The sequence below is a fragment of the Nicotiana tabacum genome, chromosome 14 (assembly GCF_000715075.1).
Source record: "Nicotiana tabacum cultivar K326 chromosome 14, ASM71507v2, whole genome shotgun sequence".
Taxonomy (NCBI): domain Eukaryota; kingdom Viridiplantae; phylum Streptophyta; class Magnoliopsida; order Solanales; family Solanaceae; genus Nicotiana; species Nicotiana tabacum.
In genome coordinates, this window is record NC_134093.1 from 26,878,103 (window position 1) to 26,888,915 (window position 10,813).

At 36.8% G+C, this 10,813-nt stretch overlaps 1 protein-coding gene across 4 annotated transcripts; it reads right to left on the reverse strand.

The window, feature by feature from the left end:
- Positions 1-1,372: 1,372 nt before the first annotated feature.
- Positions 1,373-9,803, reverse strand: LOC107807743 (uncharacterized). 4 transcript variants are annotated; one of them, XM_016632184.2, is made up of 10 exons: positions 9,584-9,803; positions 9,169-9,241; positions 8,036-9,018; positions 6,610-7,282; positions 6,123-6,206; positions 3,891-4,088; positions 2,564-2,649; positions 2,094-2,193; positions 1,804-1,902; positions 1,373-1,719 (listed from the first exon to the last, which is right to left on the reverse strand). In XM_016632184.2, exons 3-10 carry the CDS (start codon positions 9,013-9,015, stop codon positions 1,657-1,659), a joined length of 2,283 nt encoding a protein of 760 aa, XP_016487670.1. In that variant the 5' UTR covers positions 9,016-9,018; positions 9,169-9,241; positions 9,584-9,803; the 3' UTR covers positions 1,373-1,656. The 4 variants fall into 4 exon arrangements, with proteins under 4 accessions (XP_016487670.1, XP_016487667.1, XP_016487669.1 ...); XM_016632181.2 differs by having other exon boundaries at positions 9,117-9,241; positions 9,584-9,732; XM_016632183.2 differs by having other exon boundaries at positions 9,169-9,289; positions 9,584-9,707.
- Positions 9,804-10,813: the final 1,010 nt, after the last annotated feature.

Below are 10,813 nucleotides of genomic sequence, written 5' to 3' on the forward strand. Positions count from 1 at the left end.
GAAGTCTCTTGGGCTCACGCCTCGCTACAAAAATTCGCCTCAACTCCAGGGTGTACGCCCTTTTTGAGACTTTCGCCCCACTATCGCCTCGGGTCATTTTTAGTGCACCTCATCCTAGGGCTCGTCCCGAAAACACCTTTGAAAACATTGCAGTCAAGTTAGTAGTATTTTCAATTGATATTCTAAGATTTTCTGACTATAATAGAGTCAGACCACAACGATGCATATGGATAGTAATCGACAAGATTGATAAATTATCACAAACTTTCCCTTATTTTATTTTTCTATTTTAATTGCTGGATAACAATACGATGAATATGACGAGCGTAGAGGTGCTGCTGCGCTTTAGTGGAGCATTCACAACAAGATGCCTCTTTTATTTGGCTCGTAGCAGAGGGTTTTATTTCTCGTAGTTGATGTCTAATTTCGTAGCTTCCTAAGCTCTAATTATGTCTCAAACCAGACTACACTGGGAACAGACCAGAGGCAAAGACGGAATTTGAAAAAAGTTACGGGTTCTGATCTTATCACTGAACTCTAGCTCGTTGTAGTTACTAGGTTTGCAATTGAATATTTTTACATATTTAACGAATTTTCTAATACAACTATAAGATTTAAGCAAAAATTACTGGGTTAATCCGAACCCGTAACTGCTACACTACCTCCGCCCTTGGAACAGACACCTTAGATCAATGGGGGACCAACAATTATAAATACAACCATAAGTCCATAACAGTGGAATAACTACCCTAGACCATTTTATGAGAGGAATTTTTAGCTCCTCAGCCAACTGCAGGTGACAAATAAAATGTCACAGTCGCATTATAGGACTAACTTGGCTAAAGTCTAATAAAGGACCAAATTAAATTTTTTTTTAAAAACACTCAACAGATAAGGTGGCCACACAACCTATACCCAATCAATCAGTTTGACACCCCACCCCCCACGCACCCCACCCACCCCCACCCCACCCAAAAAAAAAAAGAAAGAAGAGGATATTTTATTGATTTTTCGTAAAGAATGACATGAGACGAATTATTGGAATATTGGTTTTAGTTAAAAGGTTACACCAGAATAGTATCATAACCAATTTCAGTAACTTCTTAATTTTGCTCAAATGAGGCTCTGAATTTGTCTATCAACTTTTCTCTTTAGTTAATTAACGCAACAGCATCCTAACTACCAAGATTCAAATTCTCACAAGGACATGAGGTTCACCGATCCCTTAATAAGAGAAATTTGAAATCATACAGCTCGAACCAATACAATAAATTAACATGCAAAGATCTATTTTAAAATATTTAATCAATTCGACAACTAATTAGACTACGCATAAATTCATATTCATCTCAGAGAACTTGGAAAGTAGGAATATCAAAATGAAGTTTCATCAATGATTGGAAGTAGTGTTGCACAGACCACCAACTAGTATGTGCTCATCAACAACCTCATAAAATCGAACATTTGTATTTTTTTCGTCGTTAAATGTAACCTCAAATATGCATCTTTAGAAAATCAAGCATAGAAAGGTAATTGCAGAAAACTATATAGCGAAATAAGGCATTTGTTCTGATCAACCTCCAAAGAAACAAAAAGATTGTATCAGAATCTAGCTGCAACTGCCACAACATACCAACTATCATCTCTAAAGCAGGTTTAAGCTATCGAAGACTTGCAAACTGGACATGATGTTTTTCTCCTCAGCCACGGATCGATGCACTGCAGTAAGTTCAACGACTGTTAGAAATTTGGTTGCTTAACCAACAATAAAAACACTCGAGCAAGAAAATTCAGAAAGTTTACATCTTTGTGAAACTTGTGCAAGCAAGGAAGATGGCGGATGACGTCCCCCACGGTAGGAGTTTCAAGACAAACTGCACATGCTTCTTGAAGACTCTCATTCTGCAAGGAACCAAAGAGGGTAAGCAACGTGCAATTCCAGCTACTCACGGCTTTAAGCAGCAGCCAGCAAACCAACATCTATGCTCTACACTCGCATAGATGTGTACTCCTTTATTATAGTAGAATGTCAAGGATATACAACAGTGTTAATCTAAGGTAAGAATTTAATACCACAAGGAGATCCTAGTTACCTGAACTGTTGACTGTGGTAAGTCGTTGATTTGCCATACAGATGCACCACCGTGTTGGTGGTTGTTCTCATCAAGAGCTAATAGCATTTCATAGTCATTCCTAAACCAAAGAAGGAAAGGACATGTTAGAAAACACGATATACATCTTTTCCAAAACAATAGTAATGACGCTAAAAACGAGATTGATAACGTAAAGAAGAAAGAAGACAATACTACATAGATTAGTTTTTTTTGATAAGGTATAGTACATAGATTACTTCAGATTAGTTCATTCCCTCGGATGACACATACCCTTGCACCTTAACTTCAGAGAGAATCAAATTATGTTACTTAGAGTTTCTAGTAATATCATTGAAAAAAATACGTTTCAGAGATTTGAATGCGTAGTCACCATGCCTCCTTTTACATTTTGATGCAACAAAAGTTAATTTCATTGAAGTGCTAATTTCATTGAAGTCATAAAAACTTACTCATTGAAGTCACGCTGCGTCTGAAGGAGGTTACCATCAACATCCATATTACTGAAAGCCTCTAATGTTTCCAATATATGCATCCTCTGCAACATTCAGAAAAAGTAAATTACACATTCACTGCTGGACCCACATCAAAAAAAATAGACAGCAATTACCCAAATCCCATTTTAATCATTCGGCTAAAACAAGTCCTTCAATAAGAGAGGTGAAAAGAGCATCTCTTTGACGCTGAAGTTTTAATGGGAAGAGGTGATGGTTTCTTTCAGAAGGAGCAAAGACAGAAAGGTGGAGACCGGAAGAACCAATCAGGGCACAAGTGAGGATGATAATAAAGAGCTTAAGGGAGCTTGTGGTCCCATAAGAGATGTTCTCTTAACAGAAAATCGTTTGTTCTTTGTTAAGGATTATAACATGAGATCTCTTTATGTTTATCAAGATAAAAGAAAGAAGTGCGATATTTTTCTCCTCTGTATCAAATCCTGTCTTCTTAAGTATGTTTTGACAAACCAAAGAAATAGATGAACTTAGCTAACTATCCATTTATATCAATCCTACATCCAGAATAAAAGAACCCCACATCAAAGTAGGATTTCATTGTACACATTCAAACTCATACAATGATGCCATATAGGGTAATCACACATCCAAAAGGGAAAGAGAACCCATAATGCAATAATTGCTCCACATTTCAATGAAAATATATCAAATCTTTTAAAATGATGCCATTCAAACTCATACAATGATGCATATAGGGTAATCACACATCCAAAAGGGAAAGAGAACCCATAATGCAATAATTGCTCCACATTTCAATGAAAATATATCAAATCTTTTAAAATGTCCTTTTGGAAAGTAGGGAAAGAAAGGAGATAAATCATAATATAAGAACAAGATCTGCACACAAGGATGTTGCCTAATGGTCGATGAAGTTGGAATGAAGACCAACGGAGACTAAGGTACTCCAGCAGATTCAGAAAACGTAGGTGATTGTCATTTCTTAGGTACCTTTCTATTTCTCTCTTTCTATTTGACTGTTTATAACTCTATAGGCTAGTGACTCTCAAACTGAGGCGGCTCAGATTCAATTTTCCATAGCCCGTCCTTTCTTTCTTTATATATGACACAGCTGCTTAACACTAATCATCTCGGTCTCTTCTAAAACACAAACTACTGTAGAATCAACCTAAATAGCTTAGAAACAAAAAGTCATTACTTGAAGCCAACTGAATACAAGCAGCATGAAAATAACAAGAAATACAACTTGGGTAAACTAAATGTTTTATTGGCGACCAAAGTCACAAGGAAAAATGGAAGTAATAAATACCATGTCCACATCCATATTAGGAGGAAATAGTGAATTTCTTCCTCTAGAAGATGAGACTGTACGAGGTTGTCCAGGGAAACGGCTCCTCAACCTTGCCATTCTATTTGATGAAGAAGCCCGAGCTTGAGAAGCTCTACGAGATGTAATGGATGCATTTCTTGATTGTCGTCTGCGTATGTTTGCAACCAATGATCCATTCTGCACAACATCCCCACGTCCCAAAAAGAAAAAAAGACAAAAGGAGGAAAAAGAAAAAGAACTCAGTCAGAGATCAAGGCACATTCTTAAAGGATGAAAACAGAATATGAATTAAAGGTTTTTTGTTTTTTGCACATTTTGAAGACTAATGTATTTAAGATCACACTTAGACTAGGAAATTCAAAGAGAAAGACACACAAAATAGGTGATACTGCAGCAACAACAACAACAACAACCCAGTATAATCCCATTAGTGGGGTCTGGGGAGGGTAGTTTGTACGCAGATCTTACCCCTACCCTGGGGTAGAGAGGCTGTTTCCGATAGACCCTCGGCTCCCTCCCTCCAAGAACTCCCACCTTGCTCTTGGGGTGACTCGAACTCACAACCTCTTGGTTGGAAGTGGAGTGTTCACCACTAGAGTAACCCACTCTTGTCAAAATAGGTGATACTGCAATCACAGCAAATTTTAAACAAAAATCAAAATGAAAACCTTGAATTTCAATCAATGCTGCAAGTCAAAGTTATATAACAAAGAAAGAACAATCAATTTGCACGGCTACAACCCAAATTACCAACTATCATGATCGTTGATCACAGCAATATATCCAACATGAGCACATTCAAGTGTAAACAATTTCAAATATTTTTGGGTACATATAAAAAGTACACAGCCCCCAGAGGAAGTTCCAGACTGGGTAGGTCAAAAAATTTTAAGTGTCTCAGACACAAACTTCACTACAAATGAAAATGTTGAATATGGTTTTCCGCTACAACAACTTAAGTTCAGCAAACAAGATCGAGGGAAGAGCTGAAGACAAAGCTCGTCCTTGACCTGACCAAGTAGAGTTAGATATCTCCAGAAAGAGCTTGAGAGTAGCATAGAGCTAAATGTGGCATGGAAAATGTGGTAACTGTTTGAATACAGTTTGGAAATGGAAGTTCTACGGTGAGCGAAATTATTCATGCAAGGTCTTTAAAGTAAATAAGGGAGGTCCCCAGTGCACAAAACCTTTAACATCTTCTCATGATCTAGCATTAAGAAACACATTAGCAGTTCATGACGGTGCATATGGACCCATATATATATACTCAAACGCGTGTGCAGTTTCCAGTTCCAAATCCCATATTGCTCACTAGTTTCTGGACTAAATTCCTAATTTTTTTGAATTTAGTACAGTACCTAGTCAGCAAAATTTGACTACTTATTTCTATTCTTAGTTATTAATATATTTATTTATGACATTTTCTTAACAATTCATATATCATTTTCTAGAGCTATATGTACCGTTCGTTGCTGCCCTCTTCAATGCCCTATGGTCGATGAGGTGCATCGCTTAGTGCCTTGGTGCTAAGCATTGAGGTGCCTCTTAAGCTCGGCGAAGTTCCCGGCCTGCACTACATCTAGCTTCAAGGCTTAAGTGTACCTCAAGCGAGCCTTTAACAACACAAGATATCATGTTTGAGTATAATGCATATTTGGGACCATATGCACCAGCATACGTACTAACTTTAGCAAAACCTCCAATTTCTATATCACTTCATGTCAAAGAAAACCTAGTATACAAAGATCTATTTTAGCAACAAAGGATTGATTGAATTGTCTTACTAGGGCAAGTCATGGTTCATATGCTTAGTCAAAAAGGATAATCCAACGAAATTTATGGGTTTACCTAGGTCACTTAACGGGCAAATCAATAAAAGATTTTTATCTTTGAAACCCATTGGAAAGGCAGTGCAAGAGAAATCATACAAAAATAATCGAACTTTTGAATTCCCCGAAAAAGATATGAGGTGCTCAGAGATGGTCGAAGTAATTGAATAGGAGGATTATTATGAATATTACCAAGTGCAAATGAAAGTCAAAGTAACTTCTGAATTAACATTCCACATATTAAAGCCCCCAAACATGAACATAATGTATAAATCTTTGAAAGTCGGATGTCAATGTCAATATTAGACCTAAGTGGCACATGTTTTACTAAGAAGCGATGTAAAGTATAGAAGACAATAAAATGTAAGGAAGCCCAACATACAAGATTGGATAATTGATTCTCTCCCCCAGAGGAAGCATGTAGGAGATCCTCCTGCGCTAAAGCCAAGGCTACATCTCCATCAATCTGTTGCGAAGAAAAGCAAAACTATCAAAAAATAGTAGGTGTTTGGATAATATTTGGTTGAAGTTTGAAAAAAGTATTTGTAGTTGTAGTTGAAACGGGTATTTGGAAGAAGTTGTGCTTGGACATGAATTTCACTTGGAAAAACATTTGAAGTTTTGTGAGTGGGAACCATTATTTTCACTTGAAATACTTCTCAAACCAGTTCTTCAAAATTCAAATTCTCTATTTCAAGTTGAAGTTTAAATAATGGACCAGATTGTAGAACAAAGACATTTGAATTTTTTTTTTCTCAAACTTCCCAAATATCATCTATGGACAAAGGGGTATGGTACTGTGTACGGAAGACAAGAACAGTTAAATATTGATAGAGAACAGCTAAAAATATGCTCATAAAGAGTCCAACCTCGCCAACGCCAAACGAAGGCACCTCATTATATAATTGTTCTTGGAGTTCCCGTGCCAGCCTTTCATCAGCTTCTAATTGTCTGGTCCTAGCATCATCATTCCTACTACTGCTACATACAACACGAGAGCCTTCATGTCTTGTGGTAGAGGAGGGACTGTCCACATCAATCACTGGTTCTACGCCTATACCTACATGATTTCTGTTTCTGGTGGACCTTCTATTAATCCTACTTTCAGGTGATGCAAGCAAAATGATGTCTAAATCATCAGAGGCTGATGTAGAACATTCACCATGGATGCTTGAGGCAGGTCCCTGCTTTAGTCTATTCTTAACTGTGTTTAATGCAGTATGATTTCCATTAATTTGGGGACATTGAGGTCCAGAAATGGATTCATTTGGCTCTGCAGATTCACCAGAAACATGTCTAATAGAAGCTGAATCGTGACCATTACTTGCATCATCTCTTCGCGTCGCCCAACTCCCACTGGAGTGAGTGATAAAGCAGGCACTATCCTTATCTAAGGTCCTGTGCACATTGGACAAAGAAAAGTTCATGTTCCCACTACGGTTACGTGTACTTCTCCATCCACTGGATTCGTCAAAGCTTCTGGACGCATCTCTACTGGAATCACTCGTTTCCTTTGCCTTCTCATCAATAGATATCAAACTTCTGGAAGGATAAATGAAAAAAAAAAAAAAAAAAAAACCTGATGAGACCTTTATCAGGACAAGAGTTAATCGTTGAGGTAACATTCAAAAGAAAAGGAACCCAGAAATTTAAGCTACTATAAACATTACAATTCTAGAATATATATAAGAACCTGTAACTTGTAAAGCATGAAGAATGTGAAGCAACTAAAATCACCTAACTATATTGCAAACATTTATGACATGGATAAGAAGAGAACAAAGGTACAAAATGGTTGGCACAAACTTAGATATGATTATGAATAATAAAGTAAAATCACAATTCGCAGGAATAAAATGACTAGAATAACATCACATAACAATACTTATGAACGAAGTAGTAGTAGCATCTCATACAACAAGATGCAGCAAGCATTTACAGACATCTCATTAAAGCCAAAACAGGGATACACACAACACAGATATTTTTTTCTGGATAAGTTTCCGCACAACACAAATATGTCGAAATGCATATCTTAATATAGATTCATCATTTGTTACAGCTGGTTGAACTCATCCATCTATACACACATGAAAACAAGCTAAACTGTGTTCCACATAAATCATCAAAGCATAGATCGCTCAGCAGGGATCTATATCATAGAAGATGTAAACAAAATTTCCCTTTTTCTTTTCCAATTTGGTCGGCCTAGTAAATTTGAAATAAACTGCTCTCAGAAAAGAACTAAAATTGTCTCTTCCATGAATATCTAGACAATCTTCACCAAATACGCACCTGCTAAATGGATGTGTTGTTTCATGTTCTTTTGAAGGAGAAGAGTGCATTATCACCTCCTTACCCTTTAATGTACTAGAGATACCATTTTTAGATATCAATTCTTTGGCAATACCTAAGCTTGTACCTGCAGATGATTCCGTAAGACTGTTACCAGTTAGCCCATGAGTTAAAACACCTTTGTCCTCCTCCACAGCTGGCTTTTTGGCCTTAGCTATGTTATGAGGGGATATACATCCGTTTCGTACCAATCTTTTCTGCCCAATTACTCTGGGTGAGTTAGCAAAAGATGCAGAACCATCTTTTCGAGCTCCAAGCTGCGCATCACTGGTAGAATCCTTTTCTCCATGAGATTTAGAACTTGAACCATCGATTTCCTTTCCTTTATTGGCATTGCTAGATGGTACGAACGAAGTCATCTTGTGCAAATGAGAGTGTTCATTCATCGCTGCCGATCCGGATCGTGTTCTCCATTTTTCAACTTGACCACCATCGTGTGCTTCAACTGTAGGAGCTTTAACAAACACATGCATCGACCCACTTTTCTTTGTTAGGTCTATGGCAGGGTAGTTTCGCTGAGAAGACTTTTGACTTTTTGACTCTGGGTTTTCACTTTTGGAAAGGTGCAAGTTATATTTCTCATTGGAATTAGGAATGGAGGAAACCTTAGTAAATTGAACACCATTTCTTGAAGGGATAGAATTCCCCAAACCAGAAGCTGATGAATTTGCATGGAATTCAGATTTCATGGAACTATTGATACTTTTTGGAGGACGCATAAACAGCCTTCTTTTTCCTACACCGTTAACATAAACTTGATTCTCATTATGTTCACCAGTAATATTTCCATATCCTGAATGACCAGATGTCGATAAACCACTCTCCGTGCTGACACGATTCCTCACATTCAGATCCTTAGCAGCTAATCTATTAGGGGTGTCAGGAACATCGAATTGACTATCGCTGTTCACATGATCCATAATCTGCACAAACAGCCAAAAGTAGACATATCACATCAGTGGACAAATTTAACTAACCAAAAATTAGCACAGATATCATGTAAGGTGCAGAATCAAGTTACAATATCAGAAGTAAAGTTGGAGGAAAGACAGTCACAAGAACCGTGAGGACACCTCAGTCTCGAATAAGTTGGTGTGGGCTTAAATGTATCCAATAAAACTGTTGATAGAAAGCACTTGAAACCAACTGTACATACAAGACAATGATCCTCGGTATTAATTTAGCAGCAAAACCCTAATCACACAATAACCATAAAGATTAAACCTTTTATAAACAAGATACTACTGCAGACAACAAATCACTATATATAAGTAAAAAAAAAAAAGAGGGAAATTTAGCAAATATCAATAACCAACATAAGGGAAAACCCGATTAGAAAAGAAACATGAAAATCTGAAAATTCAAGATTTTTCTAACCCCATTCAAATAATTGTATTTCAAGCAGGAAAAAAAAAAAGGGAACCTTTCCTATAAATCAAACGAAAAATTAAGGATAATATAATGATAGAATCAAAGAAAAGAACAAACCTTTGAAGGTTATTCTTGATTCTGCAAAACCCACAAAATTCATGTATAGAAAATCATAATTTTGATATTGAAAAAAAAAAAAGAGCAAAAGAAATGCTAGGGTTTGATGGAGAGAAGAGGTGCGGGGTGGGGGGTGGGAGTGGGGGGGTGGAGGGGAAGGGGGCGTTTGCAGTGCAATGTCCGGTATACACTTTGAGGCTACACTTTGTGGGAAGTGTATGACACGCTCTGTGATAATGGAGTAAATAATAAATAATTTGAATTTTGAATCATGAATTTCTGTTATTTCACTTTTACATTTAAGCTAAGTAACTCACTTCGCCATCTCTATTATGCCAATGTGAGCAACACGAGTGAGGCGTACAACACGAGCTTGAATCCTAACTAGTACATGAAGTATGTACTTAATTTTAAAAGGACGCACAATACAAGTTTGAACATTAATTAGTAAATCAAGTTTGTACTTAATTGTAGAAGGACGTACAACAGACCAGCCAGAATATTAATTAATACTTAATTAAATTTGATATTTAGTTATAGAAAGACCTATAACACGAGTTTGAAGGGTGACTAGCACATCAAGTCTGTACTTAATTATAGAAGGATAGAAAATCAAACGAATTTTCAAAACTGAAATGGAGATTTTTTTTGTTATAATAAAATGTTAGCAGCGAGACTAAATGTTTAATTCGCATTGGGATGCTACTTGAGAAGTCAATAGATGGCTAATTGATCTTATAATCTTGCATTAGATGCAAAGTACAATAAAACTTTCCAACTGTGATTAGGATAAATTCTTTTAATGAGTACAAGAAGGATTTCGTTAAAAGGCAGTACTACCGCAAAAAAGAAAAATGTTTCACTATTTCTGCAGTGTACTAGTAATAAAGTTTATTATGCTATCAACAAAGTCTATTGATTTCTTTCATCTAATTTTTCTAGTTCTTACATTATTGTTATCATTTTCATGGCTATTGTTATTGATATTTGATTATTTTCTATTCATCTTCTCGAGTCGAAGGTCTCTAGTAAACATTCTCTATCTCCTCATGATACGGGTAAGGTGTACGTACACACTTGTATACGGGTAAAATTGGGGAGAATGCGTACCCCGATTTTTCGATGAAGAAAACTGAATGAGGGCATAGACACACGAGATTGAAATTGAGGTTGGGAGCCCTTCGTATCGAGATCCATGAAAGGTAAATGATGTGCTCATCATCGGGCTTG

What these genes read in the sequence shown, in the direction of transcription:
- LOC107807743 (XM_016632181.2), bottom strand. Translation starts at nt 9,626, where the DNA reads ATGAATTTTGTGGGTTTTGCAGAATCAAGAATAACCTTCAAAG. An exon ending in CCAACTTTACTTCTGATATT is followed by an intron (nt 9,019 to 9,116) that starts GTAACTTGATTC and finishes CTGTTTGTGCAG; the next exon opens with ATTATGGATCATGTGAACAG. An exon ending in CTTCGTTTGGCGTTGGCGAG is followed by an intron (nt 6,207 to 6,609) that starts GTTGGACTCTTT and finishes TCTTCGCAACAG; the next exon opens with ATTGATGGAGATGTAGCCTT.